Source organism: Triticum urartu, chromosome 3, assembly GCF_003073215.2.
Source record: "Triticum urartu cultivar G1812 chromosome 3, Tu2.1, whole genome shotgun sequence".
NCBI lineage: Eukaryota > Viridiplantae > Streptophyta > Magnoliopsida > Poales > Poaceae > Triticum > Triticum urartu.
This window is the reverse complement of record NC_053024.1, coordinates 619387936-619413963: the sequence shown is the minus strand read 5'-3', so window position 1 is coordinate 619413963 and position 26028 is coordinate 619387936. Positions and strand designations below refer to the sequence as shown.

General features: G+C 46.6%; 3 protein-coding genes across 3 annotated transcripts; 1 reads left to right on the top strand and 2 right to left on the bottom strand.

Annotated features, from left to right (window-relative positions):
• Positions 1–6597: 6597 nt before the first annotated feature.
• On the bottom strand, positions 6598–8895 carry LOC125545402 (protein NRT1/ PTR FAMILY 5.10-like). The gene is made up of 4 exons (XM_048709324.1): positions 8588–8895; positions 8284–8501; positions 7617–8107; positions 6598–7490 (listed from the first exon to the last, which is right to left on the bottom strand). Exons 1-4 carry the CDS (start codon positions 8712–8714, stop codon positions 6677–6679), a joined length of 1650 nt encoding a protein of 549 aa, XP_048565281.1. The 5' UTR covers positions 8715–8895; the 3' UTR covers positions 6598–6676.
• Positions 8896–16413: 7518 nt separating this feature from the next.
• Positions 16414–18364, top strand: LOC125545401. The gene is made up of 2 exons (XM_048709323.1): positions 16414–16647; positions 17786–18364. Exon 2 carries the CDS (start codon positions 17809–17811, stop codon positions 18097–18099), a length of 291 nt encoding a protein of 96 aa, XP_048565280.1. The 5' UTR covers positions 16414–16647; positions 17786–17808; the 3' UTR covers positions 18100–18364.
• Positions 18365–18944: 580 nt separating this feature from the next.
• On the bottom strand, positions 18945–21230 carry LOC125545400 (zinc finger protein STOP1 homolog). The gene is made up of 2 exons (XM_048709322.1): positions 21002–21230; positions 18945–20832 (listed from the first exon to the last, which is right to left on the bottom strand). Exon 2 carries the CDS (start codon positions 20712–20714, stop codon positions 19152–19154), a length of 1563 nt encoding a protein of 520 aa, XP_048565279.1. The 5' UTR covers positions 20715–20832; positions 21002–21230; the 3' UTR covers positions 18945–19151.
• Between the last annotated feature and the right edge of the window lie 4798 nt (positions 21231–26028).

Here is a 26028-nt window from a genome sequence, read left to right as displayed (position 1 = left end):
TTCCGAGAGGTTACGTAGCAGCATTGGAGATTCAGTCAATCTTGATGGATAAAATCAGAGAAGCTCAAAGGACTGACAAAGAGATTGCCGCTATAAAAGAGAAACTGAGCAAAGGAAAAGCTAAAGGATTTCGTGAGGATGAGCACGACACCCTATGGTTTGAAGACCGCGTTTACGTGCCCAGTGACCCGGAGATCAGGAAGTTGATTTTGCAAGAGGCACACGACTCACCGTATTCAATTCGCCCAGGAAATACCAAGATGTATTTGGATTTGAAGGATATTTTCTGGTGGACCAGAATGAAGAAGGATATTGTGGAGTATGTAGCAGTTTGTGATGTATGCCAGAGAGTAAAGGCAGAGCATCAGAAGCCAGCAGGATTGTTACAATCATTGCCGATACCCGAATGGAAGTGGGATAGGCTAGGCATGGATTTTATCACGGGATTACCCAGGACTCGTTCAGGCTATGACTCGATTTGGGTTGTAGTTGATCGATTGACGAAAGTAGCTCATTTCATCCCAGTAAAGACCACTTACACCAGTGCTAAGTTGGCAAAGATATACATGACCAGAATAGTATGTCTGCATGGAGTTCCAAGGAGTATCGTATCAGATAGAGGAACCCAGTTTACCTCAAAGTTCTGGAAGCAGTTGCATGAAACTTTGGGTACCAGGCTAGAATTCAGTACAGCTTTTCATCCACAGACAAATGGACAGACCGAGAGAGTCAATCAGATTTTGGAGGATATGCTGAGAGCTTGTGCACTAGATTATGGATCTAGTTGGGACGATAATTTGCCATATGCAGAGTTCTCTTACAACAACAGTTATCAAACCAGTTTAAAGATGGCCCCTTTCGAAGCTTTGTACGGAAGGAGGTGCAGGACACCGCTGTCATGGGACGAAGTTGGAGACCGCCAGTTGTTTGGACCTGACTTGATTAAAGAGTCTGAACAGAAGGTGAAGTTGATTCGCGATAGGCTCAAGGTAGCCCAGTCCAGACAGAAGAGTTATGCGGATTCTAAACGCAAGGAGACAGTTTACGAAGTTGGAGATAGAGCTTATCTTCGAGTATCACCACTTCGGGGAACAAAGCGTTTTGGAGTTAAAGGGAAGTTAGCGCCACGATTTGTAGGACCATACCGAGTTTTGGAGCGTATGGGAGAAGTGGCCTACAAGTTGGAATTGCCCGAAGGATTGTCAGGAGTTCATGATGTGTTCCACGTTTCCCAGTTGAAGAAATGTCACGTGGAGATGGCTGACATACCATTGAGAGATACAGTGCCTTTGGAAACTATTCAGTTGGATAACGATTTGACCTACGAGGAGAAACCAGTCAAGATTTGGAGTTTGCCAACCGAGTTACTCGCAGCAAGGTTATCAAGTTTTGCAAAGTTCAGTGGAGCCACCACACGGAGGATGAAGCCACCTGGGAGCGAGAGGAAGATTTGCTCAAAGACCACCCTCACCTATTTTCTAACCAACCCGAATCTCGAGGGCGAGATTCATCTTAAGGGGGGTAGGTTTCTAACATCCCAAATTTTCAATTTGGAATTTATACATTAGAGCATCATGCATATCATATTTTATTTTTGCATTTTGGTTGATCCTAGAAATTCTACGCAACTCAATGACCCACGGAGAGAGTTGGGGATTTCGTTATTTTCATATTTGAGTTCTCTCAAATTTTGAGAATAGGATCATTTGATTTTATTTATTTTATCATCAATTATTTCTATTACAAAAATATAAGAGAGGGAATAAAATGACTTTCCCAAAATAAAGAAATATTGAGAATTTAATAATAAAATCAAATAAGATTTTATTTCGGAGTTTTTCGGTGTTTTATTTGAATTTAGGAAAAAAAGTGCGTTTTTCAAAATTGCATTTAGGTCCCAAATAAATGTTCACCTTGTGCGGCTTGATTTTAGAAGCCCGCGAAAATTTATTTCGGAATTTTTGGAGTCCGTTTAGTATTTCTTTTTATTTTTCTTCCGAGCGGAATAAAAGAATAAAAAAAATGTGAACCGACTTAACGGGCCGTGTCCGACCTGGACACCGACCCGGGAGGCCTTTATAAGCCGAGGCCCGGCCCTGGGGGGAGAAACCCTAGCCAGCCCCAACCCTAGCCGCCCTAGCCGCCGCCGCGCCGCCGCCGGATCGCGCCACCAAGGTTCATCGCCACCTCGTTTTCCGTGCCGAAAAAAAGAGAAAAAAAATTCGGCGTTCGTCGTTTTTCTTTTTCTCGGATTAAATCCACGATTTTTCTGATCGCGATTCCTGATCCGATTTTCGTTTTAGTTTAATTTTTCGCTCGTTTATCGGAATCAGACGATTCAAGCGCCTAGGGATTCGTCTCGAAACCCTCTATCCGTTTAACCAACTTAAACAAGATTTTTCTACTGTAAAATTTTCCCTAGATCCAGATTACTAGAACGAAGTGGTTTTCTTTCGCCGTTGGATTTTCGTTGCTTCGTTCGATTTGATTCTTTTTGCCAACCGGAGTTCTTAAGTTGAACTTTCTGGTTAGATCTCTTATTTGAGTTTTACATGTGCATTAGATGAGTACTTATTGTATGCTTGTTTGTTTGTCTGTGATAGAATACCCGGAGTGCGCCGCCTGTTACTTCGAATCGTTAGGTTTCGCGGATCATCAGCAAGGCAAGTAACACTTTGATCATACCTTTTCTACTACCCAGTTTTATTGCATTAGATCAAATCCTCACACATTGCATGATTAGGATCTAATTAAATTGTGGGATGGGAAGTAGTTGAGGTAGTACCTATTACCTGTGTATTATTAAACCTTTGGGAGTTAATTCTACGTTTGCTTATTATGCCATGCTATGCTAGTAGACGTGGATTGGGTGAGTGATATCCATGACAGATGTGAGATTGTTAATTAATGGTTTATCTAAGGTGGCAACTTAAACACACATCTGGGTGGATTGAGGCACCTGGGTATTCCAGGACTTGCCTGTTTTTCTTTTGGACCGCCACCCAGGCTCAAAGGGATCATGAGACTATTCATACTAGAAACTTCCGTGTGCAGCCACAAGCTATTATGGGCTCTAGCATAGTTGAATAAGTTGTGCGAACTCTTACAGTGGTAGACTAGCAGATGTAGGGGATGTAGGTGGTACGGTCTACCCGATCGTAAGGTGCTAGTGCTTCTGAAAGACTATGTCTCGGTCATCCGTCTTCTCAAACACCATGTAGTGCGAGAAACCAAACGGAGGCGATCGAGTCTTGTGGGGAAAAGTGCGCAAACCTCTGCAGAGTGTAATAAACTAATCATGGTTAGCCGTGTCCCCGGTTATGGACATCTTGAATATCTAGTACTTGGATTATCATGTGAATCTCAACATGTTACTCTAAATTAATTTTGTTGGGTTCTGTTTAATGATGATGCTTAATTGGGATTGAGAATGCTGTCAACCATTCTCAATGTTTAACAACCACCATGATAGAAATTAAATTTTATTTCTTTGAAGTAGGGAAAAATTGGCTTTACGCAAAACTGTAACCATAGAGCTTTCCACCAGCCAAATATGCATATAGTATAGCTGTTTCATTCCATTACTCTTTATGTGTTACCTTGCCAGCATATTCCATGTGCTGACCCGTTTTCGGGCTGCAACGTTAATGTTGCAGACTTTTCAGACGACGATTAAGGAGTTTTTAGGTCGTGGTTCTGTACTCAGTGATGCCGTTGGAGTTGATGGACTCACTTATCTTCCAAGCCTTCCGCTGTTATCGTTATTAGATGTCCTTAAGCCATATTTATTGTAATAAGTTCTCATATGATACACTCGATGTAATAAGTGTGTGATTGCTACTCTGCTATAAATCCTCCGAGTACTGTGTGGTGTCAGCATTACTGATCCAGGGATGACACCGGAGCACAGAGATCAGACCGTTTGAGGTCTGGTCGCTACATCAACATTTAATCTTGTTGGGTACATAAATGAGAGAGAACTAAATAAGTCATATGGCGTTTTTTCAATATGCAACTCCGTTGCATATTGAGCTCCACTTAACTTGTAGTGTTGTTTGTTGCACTTTACCATGCCATGCTTCATTAAATCGGACATGCATCATACTTGGTTGTGCATCATGCCATGAGTATGTGATGGTTGTTTATTATGTTGTGTGCTTCTTTCCGGTGTTGCTTCTTCGTGTTGGTTCCGACAACGTTGCGTTTGTGAGGAACCGTTCGACTACGTCCGTTTGTCTTCTTCATGGACTCGTTCTTCTTCCTTGCGGGATCTCAGGCAAGATGACCATACCCTCGAAATCACTTCTATCTTTGCTTGCTAGTTGCTCGCTCTTTTGCTATGCCCATGATGCGATACCTACCACTTGCTTATCATGCCTCCCATATTGTTAAACCAAGCCTCTAACCCACCTTGTCCTAGCAAACCATTGTTTGGCTATGTTACCGCTTTGCTCAGCCCCTCTTATAGCGTTGTTAGTTGCAGGTGAAGATTGGAGCTTGTTCCTTGTTGGAATATGGATATTTTGTTGGGATATCACAATATCTCTTATTTAATTAATGCATCTATATACTTGGTAAAGGGTGGAAGGCTCGGCCTTATGCCTGGTGTTTTGTTCCATTCTTGCCGCCCTAGTTTCCGTCATATCGGTGTTATGTTTCCGGATTTTGCGTTCCTTACGCGGTTGGGTTATAATGGGAACCCCTTGACAGTTCGCCTTGAATAAAACTCCTCCAGCAATGCTCAACATTGGTTTTACCATTCGCCACCTAGCCTTTTCTTTCCCTTGGGTAGGCCTGCCCAATGGTCATCTTTATTTTAACCCCCCCCCCCCCGGGGCCAGTGCTCCGAACTGGGCAGCCTGCGGGGCCACCTCAGGGCAACTTGAGGGTTGGTTTTACTCGTAGCTTGACCTATCTGAGTGTGCCCTGAGAACGAGATATGTGCAGCTCCTATCGGGATTTGTCGGCACATTCGGGCGGTGTTGCTGGACTTGTTTTACCATTGTCGAGTATGTCTTGTAACCGGGATTCCGAGTCTGATCGGGTCTTCTCGCTAGAAGGAATATTCTTCGTTGACCGTGAGAGCTTGTGATGGGCTAAGTTGGGACACCCCTGCAGGGATTTGAACTTTCGAAAGCCGTGCCCGCGGTTATGGGCAGATGGGAATTTGTTAATGTCCGGTTGTAGAAAACCTGAAGTTGACCTTAATTAAAATGCACCAACCGCGTGTGTAACCGTGATAGTCTCTTCTCGGCGGAGTCCGGAAAGTGAACACGGTGTTGGAGTTATGCTTGACGTAGGTTGTTCTAGGATCACTTCTTGATCATAGTTCGTCGACCGTGCTTTTGCCTTCTCTTCTCGCTCTCATTTGCGTATGTTAGCCACCATATATGCTAGTCGCTTGCTGCAGTTCCACCTCATACCTTTTACCCTTCCTATAAGCTTAAATAGTCGTGATCGCGAGGGTGTGAGATTGTTGAGTCCCCGTGAGTCACAGTTACTTCCAAAACCAATTTGCAGGTGCCGATGAACTGTGCAGGTGACGCAACCAAGCTCAAGGAGGAGCTCGATGAAGATCTTGTCCTTTGTGTTATTTCGTTCTAGTTGATCAGTAGTGGAGCCCAGTCGGGACGATCGGTGATCTGTGTAGCTTTTGGGGTAGTCTTCTTTTAGTTTGATTCTGTAGTCGGACCTTGTTTATATCTGGATGATGTAATGCTTTATTCTTGTAATTGTGTGAAGTGGCGATTGTAAGCCAACTATGTATCTCTTTCCCTTTATGTATTACATGGGTTGTTTGTGAAGATTACCTCACTTGCGACATTGCTTTCAGTGCGATTATGCCTCTAAGTCGTGCTTCGACACGTAGGAGATATAGCCACATCAAAGACGTTACAGAAAGATAGCTGAGCCACATGAAATATCACTATCTATGGCTGCGTATGTGAAAGAGTGGGAGGAGATCCACAAGAAGGAGGTGATCCCGCGGGTGGCGAGGGAAAGAGAGGCGTGGGAGCCGCCGGAGCCAGGTTGGATCAAAGCCAATGCAGATGGATCGGTTTCCAAACACCGGGAGAAGGGGGGCGATGGTGTGGTGCTGCGAGATCACAAAGGTGCATTCCGAGCAGCTTCGTGCCATTTCCTGGGACATGTGGATGACCCGGACAAGGTGGAGCTTCTGGCATGTAAGAAAGCAATCGAGCTAGCGAGTAAAACAGACGTGTCAAGGCTTCATCTCGAGAGCGACTCCGCAAGGGTGGTTTCGATGCTTAACAGGCCGGACATGTACCTCTCCGCCCTGGGGCCGATCATGGAAGAAGTCAAGGCGATCTGATGCATTTTGTTTCTGTTAGAGTTTCGTGGGTTCGCCGTTGTGCAAATGCCGCCGCTGGTAGGTTAGCTAAGGTGGGAATGGGTGATGAGGGCTCGCAGGAGTGGCTATCATCTCCACCAGACTGCATTCTTGAGATTGTATCGGATGAGATTCCCGACTTCGTTTAATAAATAAAGCGGCGACAGTTAATTTCAAAAAAAAAAACGTTTGTCTAGAGCCCATCCCCATAAAATTACAGGTGTTTCTAAAAGAAACTTGCAGTATAGCTGAACTCGGCACAACATTATACTATAGCGCTATACATCTGTACATTCGCAAAAAAGAAAACCACCTTACAAGCGATCACATGACAGCGCCACCGTCGTCATGGTCATGGTGAGCCACCCTCTTCTTGTAAACATAGACGCGCGAGACAACCACGAACGCGGCCAGCTCCGCCGCGCAGAGCCCGGCGAGCAGCCAGTAGAAGTAGTCGAGGTGGGCGCGGTTGAGGTTGTTGGAGAACCAGCTGGCACCGCCCTTCTTGGTGGCGCCGTCGATGGCGGAGATGAGGAAGCTGCTGAGGAAGTGGCCCACCCCGAAGATGCTGAGGAAGAAGGCCAGCCCCAGGCTGCGCAGCGCGTCGGGCACCTGGTCATAGAAGAACTCCTGCAGCCCGATCATGGCGAACACGTCCGACAGCCCGAACAGCACGTACTGTGGCACCATCCACCACAGGCTCATCGGCAGCGCCGCCTTGGGGTCGTCCACGAGGCCGGCCTCCCGCGCCACGCCCAGCCGCCTCGCCTCCACCAGCGCCGCCACCACCATGGCCACCAGCGCCAGGACGAGGCCCGTGCCGATCCTCTGCAGCATGGTGATGCCCGAGGACAGGCGCGTGAACCGCCGCGCCGCCGGCACGAACAGCCGGTCGTAGACCGGGATGAAGGTGATGATGGTCAGGCTGATGAACGTCTGCAGCGCCGCCGGCGGCACGCGGAAGGTGGCCCCGATCCGCCGGTCCAGCGTCGCGGCCTGCTTCGTGAAGAAGGTCGAGGACTGGGAGAAGATGACGGCGTAGATGATGCACGTCGCCCAGATGGGGAACAACCGCAGCAGGCCCCGAACCTCCTCACGGTGCTCCGCGTTGAATTCTCCATCCTCGCCGGCAAGAGTGCTGTTCGTCGCAAGAGACCAAACACATTAATTGGTAAGCCTGACAGCATGATGCATTCAGAATTCTCATGGCCAAATTGCAGATTTCAAACGAGAACCATGGATGATGATTGATGAGTGATCATACTTGGCGCATTGGCTGGACTTGGAGCCTTTGAGGAGCGCGACGAAGGCCCTGGCGAGGCGGGCGAAGGGGCTGGACTGGGTGGAGGTGTAGTAGCGGTAGCGGCGGGTGCCGAGCAGGAACATGGCGAGCGCCAAGACCATGACGAGGCAGGGGATGCCGAAGCCGAGGCCCCAGCCGATGTTGTCCTGGATGTAGCTGGAGACCATGGTGGTGGCGGCGGTGCCGGAGCACATGCCGAAGTACCACCAGTTGAAGAAGGAGCTCCGGGAGACGGACTCCTCGGGGTGGTGCTGGTCGAACTGGTCGGCGCCGAACGCCTGCGCGCACGGCTTGTGCCCGGCCTCCGCCAGCGCCACCAGGTAGAGCGAGACGTAGAAGATGGTCACCTGCACTGGCGACGGCGAGCACGCGCCCGACAGCGAGGTGAAGCTGGCGCACCCGTCCGAGTGGAACACCGGGAGCGCCGAGGACAGGGTCAGCATGCCCATGCTCTGCAACGGCAAACCCGGCTGTCAGTGGTCAGCTGGACGCGCTTCTCTGTCAGTGGGAGTGCGCGGGCTTGATTGATTGGGGGAGGGCAGACAGAAAGGGGTTCGTTCGTTCATGGGGCACTTTTTATGTCAAAAAGGGGAATTTTTACGGGAGGGGAGGGGAAAAGTGGGCTGACCACGACGAAGAGGACGGAGGCGAGCACGATGGTGCGGAACCGGCCGAGCCAGGCGTCGGCGACGCAGGCCACCAGCAGCGGCAGCATCGTGGCGACGCCGCTCCACGCGTTGATCGCCGCGGCGGCGCCGGCCGTGGACTCCCCAAGCGGGCCCGTCAGGTAGCTGATGAGGTTGGCCGACACGCCGTGGTACGCGAACCGCTCCGCGATCTCCACACCTTCAATCCCAAAAAAGAACCCAAATTAAGGCCACCCCTCCCCTCGATCGATGATCATCATGGGCTGGGTCGGGGGCCGCACGTACCGAGGACGAACATGGCGGCGGACCATCGGCCGGTGGAGGCGCGGGGCGCGGGGCCGCCGCGGAAGTCGACGACGCCGGGCACGGCGCCGTCGGAGCGGGGCAGGAGGAGGGCGCGGGTGGCGTCCATTCCGTTCTTCTTCAGTCGGGCCTGGTCTGTTGCGTGTGCGTGCCGGCAAACTGAGCCGGAAGGGGCTGCGCAAATGCGACGGGGGGCGTGGCGGGCATCATATACCGACCGTGGCGGCCGGCCGGGGTACAGTACGGGATCGGGGCAGCGCGCAGCACGACGGGCGAGCTCGGACAAGGAGGTACGCGACACGATTCACGCTGCATTCCGCCCTTTCACTTCGCTTTTCGCTATCAAAATACGCTCTTTTTTCTCTGGGAATCTTCCGCTCCGGGGTAGTAAAATGGACAGTGCGACTTTACACGGATGTGTACGCCTCACGTGGTGGGTAAATTGATAATGATGCTGCCCATGACGATATCCTTTCCAGCAAAAAGGAAAAAAGAAATGCGGTGCTTTCCCCGTGAATGGCGTGCAGGAGCACGGCGACGGCAGGCGGCCATGGATGGATCAGGGCATAATCCTGAATCCGTACTGTGTGTGATGACGCCAGTGCGGTAGAGTCGGAGAATCGCGCCACCTACCTATCGAATCGGCGCGGGGGATGGCGGGAGACGTGCGTATGCGGGAGAGGCGGCATGATCTGGAGTTGGTGCGGCCCCGGCCGTTTGGCCGGTTGCGTCGCGCGGAATCGTGTGGGCATCGCCCGGATCTCTTGCGGGAGATGTCACCCTATTACTGTAATGTGACGAATGAGATGCCCCAAAAGCTCTGTTTTTAAAAGACCTATTTGATTCATAGGATTTTCAAATAATTCTTAAAATATTGGAATTTTCAATGTATTTTTTCCGTATCAACCGAAGTTTGATCTGTAGGAAGGATTTCTTTCCGCTACATTTCATAGAAAATGCAGCATACATTTTTTTGAAAAAGATCAGATCTATTGCAAAAAATTCATCAAAAGTACAAAGCATCTCAAACATAACAAAGATTACATCGAGATTTTGAGACCAGCGAACGACCACCACTGCCGCCAAAACGAGTCTCTATCGCTACTCCTTTACCGGAGACGGCTTGACCTTGTCGATGACAGCTGGGAAGTCTTGCATAGATCTGAAGTAACTAGCCATGGAGCCGCAGTCGTCGTCGTTGAACCCTTGCATAAATTTGAAGTACCTAGCACCAAATCTCGCCACATGATGAGAAACACTAACCTCACCGCCCCAAGGCGACAATATGATTCTATGCCGTAGCTCTGTCGACTACGTCCAGACAGACGAACTCAAGGAGGAACGGAGTCCAAAGGACAAACTCGAAGAAGGAGCCGCCATCCGCCTGAGCGTCGCACTTGCGAGGACCAAACCCTAATCTAAACTACTAACCGGAGCGAAGGCACCGTGATTCCCCTCCCTGCCACCGGCCACTGGAGTGGCATGTAGAGGGGAGGCGAATCCATGGGCTCGTCGATGAAGTCTGGAGGGGAGAATTTTTCATACCCGCCTAGGGTTAGCGGAGAAAAACGAGAGGAAATTTAGCATACACTTAGGCCTATAAAAAATTGTTTTTGTCTTTTTAATCGAATGAACCAAAATCATGGAGGATGAATGGGCATGCCATTCCAATCCTACATTTTTACAAGCTCATGAATCAAAAAGACCCTAGGTCCTCAAACTTTCTTAAAGGGTCCTACAGCGTCTCCTGTATGTACCCGCAAAAAAAGGCCTTTGTACCTTCCCAAAGCTACCGTATTTGCTGAGGAGGTGCAACTGCTTCGTTTAAGTCCTCCAAGTTCTTTAAGGGGTTATATACAATCCCCTTCTGATGTTTTTGTTTGACTGTTGATATTGTAACGGTGCTTGGTTTAGCGTGGCGTAAGAAGGCGATGATGGGTACTTGAAGATTGATTGATGATGCCTTTATGATGACTTGACTATCATGGTGATGATGTGTGAAGATGACATGTGTTGTGCTGAATTGACTATCGATGGAGGTGACTCAAGACGAGAAACAACATGAGAGGATGGGCCATGGCAGTGATGAGCGATGGTAGGAGAGGCGGCGACTCAGGACACAACTGCAACGGGTGGCCAAGTGGTGGTGGCGAGGACGAGTGGAGGTGGAATTTAGGGGTTAGGGGTCCCTAATGGTTGGGGTAAACTCTGATGTAGGTTCCACTTGAGAGGTGTGTGAGTGGCGGCGCCCGCGCGGGGGGAAGGGGGGGGGTGCACCATGTGATGCAGACAACCATTTATAAAAACGTTCAAGTTAACAAGTACATGTAGTGTTGTAAATAAAAAAAAACACGACCACAACTGGATCCATTAAAAAAACCGTTCATTGCGACATTCCGGTACGCATGAAAAATCAAAGAAAAAGAAAGTGTTGAGCCCTTTAGCAATTTTTAGGACAAAGTGGAGACACCCTGAAGGCCTGGATTGCACGTACTCAGACAAGTTTGATGATTGCAGACGTATTTTATTTTACTCTACTCTTCTTCAATACTCAGACAAGTATCAATGTCATACGTTGTGTTTTATAGTGGTATCTACTAAATCTGAAAAGGATGGTGTCCAGACTCCATTTGTCTGTACAAGTTGACAGTGAAACCGATGCATCGTCGTCGTTGGAGCCTTTCTCAAAGTACTATCCAACATTCCAACCAGGTCGCTGTTCATCGTTCGAGAAATTGACGGGCGAAACCACATCCTGCAAGCTGTGGAAAGTACCCAGGTTGAGAAAATTCACTGCCTCCCATTTTCAGTTCGTACTTTTTTGGGGACGCAGTTCAGTTCGTACCCAGGTACTGTACTCCTAGGTTCGAACTCTGATCGATCTCGAGATACACGGATGCGGCGAGCTGCCGCGGGCGCAGCAGATCCGGGGCGTGTGCCGGCTGCGCAGGAGCACACGCCCGGGCACGTTCCCCACGCGCTCGGCGCGTGCCCGTCGTGCGCGAAAGGGGGCGGGCGTCCTCCGTGCACGGGCCTCGTGCCACCTCGGACACCGGACAGGCTCTTTCCTCATCCGCCTTCCCCGAAACGGACAAGCACGTAGGAGTGCTTGCTTCAACAGTAGTAGCAGCGATTTGCAGCTTTCTGATCTGTTTTCTTTCCAAGTACAACGCCCAGGAACCAGCGATACGTTTTCCTCTCCCTGGCCGCGCCAGGAGAGGCTGATCTTCCACCGCCGTTCTTCGACGGCCCCTCTCCGCCGGTGACCTCGGTCGTCGGTGGCGAGGGGCTGCCGGATCCATGCGTATGGATTGATTTTACTCCCTCGTAGTTTAGGTTTTTAAATTGTTCATCGTCTTTGCTTCGGTGACAACGATGACGACGCTGAATAAATATTCTTTAGATTCTTCCTTGGCAAGGCCATCGATTCTATGGTTGGGAATGGATTTGGAAACCAGTCTGTTCAAGTAAGGATGGCGTGACGGCGGCGGCATTCTCGTGGTGGACCTGTGTCCTCGGGCTCCGTCGTTGCGACGGCGTTTGCTCCACCGTCGGCGCGGAGCTTGGGAGGTAGTCCAGGAGCAGATGCAGATTGTGGTCTGCATCGACGACATCTGTAAGACGGAACATATGCTGGACTCGCGGTTCATGGATGGCAGGTATGGTTTTCTCCTTCGGCGTCTTAGTCGTGGTGGGGTGCCAGATCTGAAGTTCGATAACGTGTCCAGGGTGTTACCCCTGTCTGATTCGTTCAACGGCAAGGGCTTCATTTTTGGTGAGCCACCTTGGAGGTCTGCAAAGCTGCATAATCTAGTACAAATAATTATACACTATAGTTGAACTAACTCTATAACCTAGTACAAATAATTTGAACTAGCGTAAAAGCTGCATAACCTAGTTCAAGATTAGTGTAAAACTATTTGAACTAGCGTGTAGAGCTAGTTCAAATTTAGTGTAAAATTATTTGTACTAGGTTATAGAGCTCGAACTATTTTACACTAAATTATTTGACGAATCACCACTAGTTCAAGCTCGGGTGAGGTGGTGATTCGTCATTCTTTTCTTCGATGACTGCTGTGATGATGCCGGAGGCAGGTGATGAGCGTTGGTGTCAAGCTCAGAGAGGTTCTACTATGTTTTCAGTCTTGTCGGTCTTTACGTAACTTATACTTTGTTCTTTATGATATGAATGAGACATGTATTATTATAAAAAAAATCGATTTTCTTTCCTTTTTGAGCTGTTTGCTTGAATAAAAATACATTTTGTTCTTTTTTGTTGATGTATATATAATAAACATATAATAAAAGGCAGAAATGATGTGCCTGGCTGCATAGTTGATTGAGCACCGCTACACGGACGACATCAAGCCGCAAAAAAAAAGTATTACACCACAACAGCAGACTGTTGAATTAACGTCGTGCGAGTGTCGTCCCGCCGAACGTCGTGCGTGAAGTATTTCCGTAGTTAATTACCTCACGGTCAGCAGTCTCTGTGATTCCAGGAAAAAGAGTAGCATGTCTCTCTGTCACGGAGCTACCATCATGGCTTCAGATTTGACTGCGACATGCATCATGTGAGTCACCAGTAAATTACAAATTGCTACCACATTTTAGATTTTTAGATTTGCTTGCCCCCGCGTCGTCCCGTCGGCCAAAGGCTAGCCCATGAGTAAGCGGCGATGGGGCGGTGCACCCCTTCATCTCCCCCATGTTTCCTCCTTCTCCTGATCTCCTCCCTTGATCCGAATCATATGTTATTGTCGGTGTAGCGTCCCCGTCGCTCCATCAAGGTTCTGCCGCCCCAAGGTGAGTGCGCCCCTGCCTGGAGGGTCGCCACTGTACGGGGTCGAGGCGTAGCCCATGGGTGGAGGGTAATGAGTCCATTTTTTGCATAAAAATACGTCTTTTTTTGGGTGTTAGGTTTTTCACGATTTAACCGCGTTCCCGTACCCTTCTATCTGTTTTCGTCGGGATTTCATCAACGGAGGTATTTTGTGGCACAAGGAAAGAATCCCAAGGATATGGTGTCAAAATCATGTTAATTGGGACGATAAAGGACTGCCGTAAAAAGAAAGAACGAAAATAGAGAAGAAAAATGCAACAAAAGGGTTCGTAGCGATCGACGGTGTTTGATATAATCGTGCACACTCGTACTGCCGGTCGTACATATTGTCATTGTCACCCCTGTTCCAATACTTCTACCCACACGATCGTATCGAGGATCGGACGTCTACAGACTACAGCCGTCAAAAACTACTCCAGAACAAAGAACCCTAGCCTTCGGAAGAAATCCAAAGGGGAGTCGATAGAAGGGCTTCACTGCGGCATCATCATCATTTGTCTACACCATCACCATCCAATCTCCATCTCTTTGTAATACAATAGCCCTCGTGGATCCTTAGATTTAGTAAGGGTTAAATATAGGTATCTGGGCTAATATGTAATGCATGAATATCGGCTGGGCCTTGAAGATCAAGGTTTGTAGCCTGAAGCAAATTTTCTCGTAGTTTTAAGAAAATATTCAACATGCATTCGAAAAATGTTTAGCATAGATCTAACAAGTAGTATGTGAATAAATTATGCATCATGTATTTGTAAAATGTTCAATGTGTATAAAAAAACCATATGTATAACAAAAATGTAAAAAGTGTATTAAAAATATATATACATGAGTTGAAAGAAGAAAAAGAAAAGTCAAAGGAAGAAACCCAGTGAAGGAACACAAGAAAATCGGAAAAACAAAAAAAATGAAAAACAAAAAAAATAGAAAAGCTGATAAGAAAAACACACAGAGAGAAGAAACCAAGCCGAAGTGTTACTGGGGGCGGTCCACTCCCTTGCGTCGTGAGGCGAGACTGAGTTACAACTCGCAACGTGTGAGAAAATAAGGGTAGTGCTATGGGCATGTTTGGTTTCGTGCCGGAAGCTTCTTAGCCCAAAAAGGGGCGTTGACTGGGCGCTAGGCTTGTATTTGGATGGACGCCAACTATTTGGTTCGCATCTAGTCTGCAGTTCATTTTCACGCCAATACTTGGCTGAGACGTGAGCGAGCAAAACGTTCGCCAAGTTTTTGGCGTGCCCACAAGTTGGCAGGCTGGCATGGGCATAATCCAAACACCCCCTATGTCTCTGGCAAAAAACATAAATTTGACCTCAGGACAAAACTATTTCATAAACTAAACTATGTTTGAAAAGTATTTCACCCAACTGACCTTTAATGTGGAGCGCCTAACCGCAAGGCGTTACACTCTTACTGTGTAGCGCCTAACACACAGGCGCCACACTGTGCAGCGCCTAGCTGTAAGGAGCTGCACTATACTGTGCAGCGCCTAACTGTAAGGAGTTGCACAGTAGAGTGCAGCGCCTTACTGTTGGGAGCTGCACAAAAAGGTCAGCGGTGTGAAATATTTTTAAAAACAGTTTAGTTTGTGAAATACTTTCGCTTTAAGGTTAAATTTGTCAATTCTGCCTATGTCTCTCTTGCCACGAGTTGAAAGAAAGCACTCTCTTCAAGCGCACAATACATGGGCTCCGCCCACCCAACAAATATCACAGCTCGGTCCCTCGCAGCTCGCCCTCGATTGCATAGGTAAATCGTGGCTTTTGTCGTTCTTCTTTTCTGTCCATCTTTTAGGAAATATTCTGAATGCACGGATTTCAGAAAATTAAATTTACTTAAAGACATTTCAAACTGCAAATTTGAAAATGTTAACATAATAATAATAAAACTGTTAGCGCGATTGTAAAAAATGTGATACGCTTCAAAAAATGTTTTTGACAATAAAAAATGTTCCTGCTATTTTTAAAAATGCTTACAAAATGCAAAAAATGTTTGCATAGTATACAAAAAAATGTATAATGTGTATGAATAAAATGTTAAGCATGTATAGAAAATTTAAACGTGTACAAAAATGTTTAATATCTATGCACAATGCCTCATATGTATAAAAATGTAGACATCATATATGAAACAATGTTAATCACATATTTGTAAAATGTTAAGCATGTGTAAGGAAACAATTCTTATGTATACAAAAAATGTAGAATTTGTACGGGAAAAATAGACATCAAAACATATATTTGCCAAAATGTAGACTATGTATTCAAACAAGTCTTCAAAATATATACTTTTAAAATATACATCTTATTTTCAAAAAAAGTGCAACATGTATCAACAAAAAATTTCATGTATACACTAATAGTTTACACTGTGTATTGAAAAAATGGACATGTGTTGAACGAAAAAGTGACCAATAAAAATAGATAAATAAACAAAGAGAAATGGAGAAACCTTTAAAAAAGAATGAAAACAATGAAAACTGAGAAAGTAATAAAAACAAAGAAAACCAAAAAATGAAATAAAACCTGAAGATAAATGAAGCAAAAAAAAACCCAGCACAACCAAGAAAGAAACAGAGGAACCGAAGAAATCGTACGAAAAAACTCAGTGAAACTGAGAAAGAAATAAAAAACCCGGTTAAGAAGTAAGTCTGAAAAATAAATAAACCATGAAGAAACAAAGAGAACCGAAAGAAAAACGGACCAACTCAATGAACAGCAGTGCGGTCAGAAGCCAGCGAACAAAAAAAGAACACCAATGCGGGCCGGCTAAGCAATGACGGGAGAGACGAGCTTCCATCTCGCGTTGAGCGAGATACAGCTCTGACTAGAAAATTAGCTCTGGCGACGCTGTTTGCCTTTGACCCGACAACACGCTACCAACCAGCCAAGGCCCATTAACAGCCCACATGTGGCTGTTCCCCGATTTTGCGGTGGGACAAATTATAATGGCTGCTCCCAACCGGACCTGTTTCTTTTTGTTGGCAAATTTCCTCCGAGCCTGTCTCGTCTCCTCTCTTCCCCTTCCTCCCCCGAGGGTCCTGACCTACATCTCTAACGCCGGCCGTACCCTCCGCCTCACCGCCGACGCCCTCGATTGTCCCCCCTCCCAACCCCCGCCGCCGTCTCCGTTCCCGTTCCTCCTCGTCGCGTCCCTGCTGTCTCCGCCCCGTCCGCGATTTTGAGCATTGGGGGGTTTTCAGGTATGATCTTGTTTTTGCCCAGTGATTCGTTGAAACCCCACCCGACTTCCACAATCTGTGGGTGCGTCGCTCGCACCCGCGCACCATCTAGACCCGCCTCTAGTTGGGTCTCTCAAAATTTTGATTGCGAATTTTTCCAAGAGTCGTGACGGTAGTTTTCTAGTGTCGTGGGGAACAACGGGGCATTGCATGCTATCTTGCCTGTTTTGATAAAAAAAAAACTGGCGTCGAACCGTCATGTTCATCTTCGCTGGAATAATTTATGCTTGTACCAAATAACTCTGATGCCCAGTCACTCAAATAGTATGTGCTCCCTCCATCATTTATATAGGGCCGAATTTGCAAATCTCCGGTGCCAAGGCACTCTAGGAAAGCTGGAGAAAATTTAGGGATTTGTCAGTTATCAAAACATCCACTAATTGCGCTAATCCCTTCACGGAGTTTTCTTGCTTGTGCTAACCACAAGGTAGATGACCAGTTCTCTTAAGGATATGCTTAAAATTTTGTCATTGCCTTTTTCTTTATCAATCTGCCAAGATCTGTTGTTTATGTGGTTTATTTTCTGTGTTGCTTTCTGGATTGCATGATGTTGCGTCAATTAACTCAAAACTGTTGAACTTGCATATCAATTACGTATTAATTAATAGTCACATATTGCCGTTTTCCAATGGTTGAGCTAATGTAATCTGGAACTGATGCTGATAATTATGATAAAACATTCTCAGGAAGTAATTTGAATTGCCTGATGTGCTTTCCTTTTTTGCTTACTCAAACAGCAGTCTTTGCTAAAGAAAATGCTTGGGCTTGCCATTTTTGTTTGGATATGTTTGTTTCAGAATCCATCCCGGAGTTGTTCTTAATAGTTCAGCTGATAGGGAGAGTTCGAACAGCGAGGCAAAATATATTAGTCATGAAATGAGGGGATTATTATCAAATTATTCACTGGACTCTAGATATTCAACAAGTTAATGAGTTATGTGACTAAAAAGGGAGATCTCAGTCCTCATTGACCTCATAAGAGCTTCACCTGTGGCTCTTTGTTTTGCCTGTCATCGGATACTACAACGCAAGCCTTGGGTTGATAGAATTTTGCAATTATGCTGAAATATTGTTCTGATACTTGGCTCTTCTGTTGCAGTAATTTCAGCTCTACCATCAATCATGAGTCTAGCGTGTCTCGTATGCCATGGCATGAGCAGCCCTTCACAGTCTTTCAGAAGTTATTCAGTCTCAAGCTCAGAGGAGGAAAACAGGTGTGGAGCTGCTGTTGCCTGCCTATCGCGGAAAATTTTGGCCGCAGGACCTGCTAACCGTGTGGGAACCTCAAAGGTGACACCTGTAATGGCCACTGGACAAGGCATTGAGGGTGCTCCTCGCCTTCAACGGAGCCGTGCTGTTTCAAGGGATCTTGTCAGGGACTGGAACTTCGACGAGATCGTTGTTGGGAACTAGAGTAGTAGGGTGCCAGCAGTTATCCCCAGGCTGGACATTGGACTATTATCTGGCAGGAGTTGATGTACATTTTCTAGTATACATCTGGATATCTATGTACTATATTAGTACACGCTCAATCAAAGATCAAATTATTCAAGACTACTGGTTACTACCTATAGAGACCGCTCCTGGCTTGTTATATAATTCAAGAGTACTGGTTACTACCTATAGAGACCGCTCCTGGCTTGTTATATAATTTGCCAATTTGTGTAGTAAGCGTCCATCTTTCTGTTGCCGCGCCTGAATGATAAATCGAATCTAATTTGATTGAGATGTCAACTGGCGATCTATCAAGTCCAGATATTTTCGCAGCTATGGATGGTGGTGCATTCTTTTGATGTATTTGTGTGAGTGTCCATCCATGAGGGCCATGAGAAATCCAGCTGTTTTGTTTCGTTTTATTTTATTATGTATTTTTTACATTTGGCTGGCTGTATGAGCTCTATTTGTTTGCCTTGACGTGGTTACTTGACCTGCTAAAATATTCTGGCCGAGGATCAATTGATGTGCTCATGCAATCTTGATGCTATTTTCCATGAAAATGCAATCAATTTTAACAGATTGCTCCAAGTGAAATTAATTGTCCAGGAGATAAATTTCAGAACAGCTGAAGTTGCCAGTAAGACCAAATGATAAGCAAATACTATTTCACAAGAGGTAAAATTTCACAAGTATTATTGACTTCACTGATATGGTGATCTCCATCTTGGCTTTTGCTCGGCTGGGATTGCATTCAATGTTTTTATTTTGTTGCTCTTCCACCCTGATATGACAAGATATTGATTGCGAGGCGCCAACACAGATAAAGAAAATAATAATATATTTAACAATTGTGACTTTCAAATCTATATGTAAGATCATTATTGATGACCACAAACTAAAAGTACACTTAAGAAAGAAGCATGGACCAAAATGGCTCCCTGAATAGAGGAAGAACTGAGACGGTCATACATATAACATTCATACATAACAATCGACACCATCATGGTTGTCTACGGCGACGAACTCCATCAGCTGTCTCCACTAAGCTGCCCAAAGCTGCAGGAACCCGGTCCTGAAGGCAGGAAGGAGAAGGGGTTCTCGGAGATGTCGAATCCAGGTCGGGCGAAGTCATCGAGGGCGCCGAAGCAGGGGTCGAAGTTCAAGGGAGAGAAATAACCACGTGTGTCATCGGCAACTTTCATGTCTAGATTCGGAATACCATCAGACGTGCTGCCTGGGAAGTTATACCCTGTGCTCCCCACCATGTCGTCCATCGCCTCGCTCCCCTGAGGCTGCTCCAATGCTCCTGTTGCTTTAATATCATCCATTGGAAGAGCAGGTGTGTGCCCTTGGAAAAGCGCGACATGGCCGAACAGCTTGTCCTTTCTTGAGAAAGTTGTTCCACATGAGCAGAGCCACTTGTCACGCCCACAGTGCTTCTCATGAGTCTTCAAGTCCGCAATGACTGAGAACTTCTTGGTGTTGCATCGGCTGCAGGTATACCTCTTGTCGCAGTGGCTTCTCTTGTAGTGGTTCTTCACACACAAGATTGTCTTGAGGGGCTGGAACTTCCTGTGCTCTTTGTTCCGCTTGCAACCGACATATGGGCACGAGTACCTTGTAACTGGTGTAGGATCTGAGACAGAATCTCTCATGGGTTTGGCAAGAGCTGCGGGAGTTTTGTACTCATCTCCATGGCCCCTCATGTGCATCCTTAGGTTAGCATCCCTCTTGAAACCCTTGCCACATATCACACAGAAATGAGTGTGTGGTGCTAAAATCTCCTCCTTCTCCAATTGCAAGACCACATAAGAACCAGGGGGGAGATGCTCTGCCTCGCCACCATCATCGCTCTCCTTCACGTCATGGTCTTCCATCGGAACCGGCTCAGGCCCTTCCCCAACACAAGGATTTGGGCATTTGATCAGATCATCCTTTTCATCATGGGCTGGATTAAGGGTATTCATCAGATCCTCATAGTCAGGGGTCTTGGTAATGTCAGGAACCATCTCCTCCCTGACTGTGCTTGGCCGCTGATTCACAATCGAGCCAAAGCCCATGGGAGAACCAGGCGTGTTGAGCTGCCTGACCGCTGGATTGCTGCTAAGCAGCGGGGTCTTCATGGAAGGAAGCATGGAGCCGGCAGTCGAGATGAGCTGAATTATGATGGAAGTGAGATCAGCGGTGACGAGCTGCTGCTTTGCGGCAAGCTCGCAGGAACCACCAACATCTTGGCTCCCTCGGTTACCCATGGACTGCACGATATCTTTCACCTGCTTGATCTTCTGCTCAAGGAAGGTTAGGTTGCTCAGCATGGCCTGAGGGTCCCAATCTGCCACAGGATTGTTCTGAGGAGGATTCGGCTCGAACGGATCACACGCTTTAGCCACACTGTCATCAGGAAGGTAAAAGTTGGAAGACTGAGGGCCAAAGAATGGGGGGTAGCCAGGGATTGACTGGCCAGGTCTTGCAAAGCAAGACTGGTCCATGGAACTGAAACGAGCACCCTGTTGGCCAGGGTCAGTGTTCCCTGAAGCGTCGCTTGCCATCGACGACGAAGCTTTCATGGAAATTTCTGAACTTTTTCTCATGCAACTTCCAGTCTAGATCCACCAGAGCTCAGATTACAATCCAGTCCGCCCTTTCTTCTATCTCGCACGATCTTCCCCAAACGAGAAATTGATAATAGGACAGGAAAAGCATCAAACCCTGCGGGTAGAAAAATAAATCATAAGAACAAGAAATTGAACACGGCAGCAGCAATCAAACTAGACGTATGGAACTACTCCGTAGGCACCGGCAGATCTGTAAGCAGCGCACCAAGATCTAGATGGCCTGCCGGGTTTAGCTAATCACTGGATGAAACACAAGGGCATACCTCAATGGCCAATGATTGCCGGACGGAGTGGAAACGGCGGGGACCCGGCGAGGAAGAGCAGGGGCGGCGGTGGCCGGCCGGCCCACGCGCGTGGGTGGTGGAGGGGATTGGGGTGGTCGGCGGCGAGGCTGAGCTACGGCGCGGCGGCAGCGTTGGAATCAGGGGAGAAAGAGGAAAGAATGGTACGGGAAAGCGGGGATAAAGTCTATAGCGTGGTGGAGGAGATGGAGTTTGACTCTGGAATTTTAGAAGGAGAGAAGATATTTTTTTATTCCTTTTATTACTAGTAAAAAATAAATGAAAATATTTGGAAACATATAAAGTCTGGAATTAATATGTTTTTTAGATAAAAATGTATATAGAATGTTCTATATTTATTTAACTATGGCACAAACTGTAGGATCCCCGCGTGCATGAGTTGTATGCAACAATTTAGGAGGTAAAAAATTCAAGCTTGTGATGTACACGCATGGAAAAGCGTGAATTGCTACGGTCATGTATGCTAGTGGCAACAACATATGGCCGCCTCGTCACTCCGCTCTCCACATAGATAAAAAGATATTGAAATGGGTGTTCGAGCCTAACTACACCCAATGCATGGCGTGAAGTTCTTTCCTTTTTTTTTTCCTCTTTCTTTGGGGACGGCGGCGATTTCTTTCCTCTTTCTTTGGGGATGGCGGCGATTTTCGACGGTCGCTATCATTCTGTTTGTGATTTTATTTTACTATTGTTAGGTTTGAAAATTGTAATAGGAAAGTAAATAAAGTTGCTCGTGAGCTTGCTAGGTTGCCTAGATTGGTTTGAGAAATTTCCGATTTAAATTATACCCTTTCTCATTGATGATGTAACTATTATTTCCAATGAATAAAAATTTGGTATGTTTTGTTTTCTTTAAAAAAACTTTCCTCTTTCTTCTTCCATCTGGTTCCAGCAAAATTACAACACTTGGATAGCCACCATGGATTTGTGGAATGATGCTTCGTCCCATACTCTTTCCCAATAACTCTTAGGGCATCTCAAGGCTGACCCCCAAATCGTACACCGTATCCCTCTGCGGACCGGTGTGGACCAGGGTCCTGATAGTGATGCGGGAGGGAGTCATCCAACCCTTAATCACAAAAAATCCCCATTTGTTCAGTTGGGAGAAGAGAGAAGAAAGGAGGCCATGCATGCAATGGATATATGTGTGTGTGCGATGAAGTTGGGAGGAGAGATGAGAGAGAGGGGGGGATGATCACGTGGTTGCTTTTTGTTTGTCAAGTGGATGTCTGAACTCCCACATAGCCCCCCCCCCAAGTTGCTTTCGATTTGGGGAAAACGGGTGCCCGAACCGCTCTGCGGACCGATAGGAGTCCCCATTGGATGACAAAAGGTTGGCAAAAGTGGTCTGAACACCATAATTCGGACATATACCGAGCTTTGAGGGTCTCCTTTGAGACGCCCTTACTAGTCTCTTATCACTCAATCTCTTTTCGGAAAACCTTCATGAATCCACCCCTTTGTGTCCACCATCTCTCGCTTATTATTGAGATTAATTCATGACACCACGAGCTCGTCGTACATGGAGTGAAGCATGAACTCCTCGAGGGCGCATGTGAATGTCTAGTCTTTGCCGAGCTCCTAGTGGAATAACTAGAGCTTGACTTGCATCGGTGAGACGATGACATGACCAGCAATGGCTTTTACCTCTCATTTGCGGGATAAGGAGGTACGCTTGCTCTCACGGAACTAGGTGACTAGGTTTCCTCCTAGTAGTCGCCGCTAGCTCTCGCCACCTTCGGGTGCCTTCTGACGCCGACAAGGTGGGAGAAACCCTAACCTTGGTTATCTCTGGAGTCTCTGGTCGCCTTAGCTTTTGCTAGGGTTAAGTCTAAGTGTTTGACTGATGGTGGTGAGGCGATGACGCCATTGACGGCGAGGAATAAGGTCTCCCCATCCTCTCCTCGTTTTGGCAATGTTGTTTGGAGTTGGCGGAGGGCGTGTGGAGCCTTTGTCATGCCCAAATCTTGAGCCCTCATTCCTTCCTTTTGACGCCATCGCTGAGGTCACTCATGGCGGAGAAGAAAAGGCTCCACAAAAAGAGGGGGAGGAGAAGAAAAGAAGAAGAGGAGAAGAAAAGCGGGAGGAGAAGAAAAGAAGAAGAATAAGAAGAAGAAGAAGAAGAAGAAGAAGAAGAAGAAAAGGAAAAATAAAAATAGGAGAAGAGGAGAAGAAGAAGAAAAACAAGAGAAGAGGAGAGAAGAAAAGGAAGAAGCGGGTTAGGGGATTTCTCGGGGCGCCCGAGGACGGGAGGGTTAGGGGTTCCTCGGCGTCGTTGGAACCCTCAAAGATGGCTATTTAGGTTAGGGGGTGCCTTGGCGTCGATGAAAGCCTAAATGACATCTATATAGGTTAGGGGTGCCTCGACGTCGACGGAACCCTGAATGGCATATATTTCGGGTAGGGGTGCCTCCGCGTGGACGGAACCTTAACATCAATTATGGTTAGGACATACCTCAGCGTCGATGGAACCCTAAATTACAACTATTTAGGTTAGGGGTGCCTCGCCGTCGATGGAAGAATAAATGACAGATGTTTAGGTTAGCGGGTGCGTCGACGTCAACGGAACCCTAAATGATTTAGGTTAGGGGTTGTTGCGGGGAATGAGCAGTGCGAATCACTTTTTTACAACTTGGCGGCGGCATCATGTTGTAAATATTTAGTTAGGTTGACGGGGAAAACAATAATGCTATGTTACTCATCTTTGGATTTAAATGTGCAGTTGTTTCGTCGCTGCGAGGGTCTGGTGTTCGACGAGCTCCGCCCCTGCGTTCGTGGGTGAGCATAAATGACATCTCCTCCTCCCCCCTTCATTATTTGCTCTACTAGCTATAAGTGTCTTAAATCATCAGTATGCGTGACCAGTATGCATCTCTTGTTCAAAAGGGTTACATTATAAATATGCATGCATTTGCATATTTATAACCATGATTCTTTCGAATTGTCCAACGTTACCCATGGACAGCCCGGGTATGTGTAGATCTGGTTCATTCTCCCATATGCTCTGCTCCGGATCTGATGCATAATTTCGTCAATGCCTCTTTGTTGTTCTCCGAATACACATCCTCTCTGTTTATTGCCGAGACGTGTATCAGGAGAACAGCGGGGAGGTGCTGCTGAAATTTTGCGTCGGATCCGAAGCAGAGCATGGGAAAATGAACCCAATCTACACATACTCGGGTGGGATTAGGACCTATCTTTACCTATTAGCATGTAGGTTGCATGGGCGTAATAAAACTGACAAACTAGATTAAATGATGAATATACATGCTAAATTATATATATATATATACATATATATTTCTTATGTGTCTAGTAGCTAGGCAAGATGAGTGATCGTGCGTGGATGTACATCGATCACACTAGTCAAAAAGACATGGCCAATGAATGGTTAACAAAAACCAATGGGTTTGTGAGAGCCGCATTTGCAAATTTCCAGAGAAAAACCTGGTGCCCCTGTGCTAGGTGCGACAACTTTCAGAAGAGGACAGAGGATGAAATGGGTAAACACATTTATAAGTGGGGTTTTACGCCCGGTTATACGGTGTAGACATTTCATGTGGAGTCTACCCAACGTGCCAGAGCTGAGGTGGTTCGTCGTCGCATCGACGAGCATGATACCGGGATGGAAGACATGGTGCAAGACTTTGATGATGCTCGGGATTCGGATGATGAGATGGAGGAATCTGCAAAGGCCTTCAATGAAATGTTGGAGTCTTCAAAACGTCCTCTCCATGAGCACACTAAGCTTTGTCAGCCGGATGCCATCTCACAAGTAATGGCTCTGAAGGCTCAATTCAACTTGGGCAGAGAATGCTACAACGCGATGATGATAGTATTTGGACGCTTTCTATCCAAAGGTCATGTAATGCCTGCAAACCTGTACCAGTCGGAAAAAATCCTCCGTGCACTTAAGATGCCCTATGAGAAGATAGATGCATATGAGAAAGGATGTGCCTTATTTAGGCTTGAGTATGCGGACTTGAACTATTGTCCCATTTGCCAGTCTTCCAGATATGTTATGGTAAACAATGGTATGGTGAGAAGAGGGCAGACCAAAATTCCGGTTAATTAATGTACTTCGATATATGCCAATCGTATTTAGACTTCAACATCTTTTCATGGTTGAAGAGACGGCTAGACAGATGACATGGCACAAAATGGGCAAAATAACCGAACTAGATGCAAATGGGAATCAGATGATGGTATACACACATTAGATGGTTCTGCGTGGAAGCACTTCGATGCATTACATGAGCAAAAAGCGGCAGGTCCAAGCCATCCTCGAGTCGCCATCAGCACGGATGGGTTCAATGTGTTTGGTCTGACGGCAACCCAATATAGTTGTTGGCCTGTATTTGTCATTCCACTCAATCTCCCCCCCAGACAGATTATGCAAAGAAAGAACATTTTCCTGACATTGATAATTCCAGGGCCCAACTATACGGGGAAGAATATGAATGTGTGCATGTAGCCGCTTAAGGATGAATTGCAAGAAGCTTGGGATAATAGTTTCAAGACACACGACGCAACTAGCAAACGGGACTTTATAATGCGTGTCTGGTACATGTACTCGATGCATGACTTGCCGACATATGCGCTATTCGTTGGCTGGTGTGTGCATGGAATGTTCTCGTGCCCCACATGCAAGGCATCTCTTCAGTATCGTTGGTTGCAGGTGGGTCGCAAGTTTTCTTGCTTCGACTTGCATAGGCAGTTCCTGGATCCTCGCCATAAGTTCAAAAAAGACAAGAAGAACTTCATCAAAGGTAGAGTTGTCAAAAACCCTGCACCACCTGTGTTGACAAGCCAAGAGACCCTGGATCAGTTAAAGATGCTCGAGCCAGATCCAGAGCGTCCAAGGTATTTCAAGGGGATAATTCGAAACACGCCTGGACTCACAAGCCATGCTTGTGGGATATGCCTTTCTTCAAAGACCTCCTTTGCCCACACAACATCCATGTGATGCACACTGGAAAGAATATCAC

What these genes read in the sequence shown, in the direction of transcription:
- LOC125545400 (XM_048709322.1), bottom strand. Translation starts at nt 20,714, where the DNA reads ATGAGAAAAAGTTCAGAAATTTCCATGAAAGCTTCGTCGTCGATGGCA.
- LOC125545402 (XM_048709324.1), bottom strand. Translation starts at nt 8,714, where the DNA reads ATGGACGCCACCCGCGCCCTCCTCCTGCCCCGCTCCGACGGCGCCGTG. An exon ending in CCTCCGTCCTCTTCGTCGTG is followed by an intron (nt 8,108 to 8,283) that starts GTCAGCCCACTT and finishes TTGCCGTTGCAG; the next exon opens with AGCATGGGCATGCTGACCCT. An exon ending in AAGTCCAGCCAATGCGCCAA is followed by an intron (nt 7,491 to 7,616) that starts GTATGATCACTC and finishes TGCGACGAACAG; the next exon opens with CACTCTTGCCGGCGAGGATG.
- LOC125545401 (XM_048709323.1), top strand. Translation starts at nt 17,809, where the DNA reads ATGAGTCTAGCGTGTCTCGTATGCCATGGCATGAGCAGCCCTTCACAG.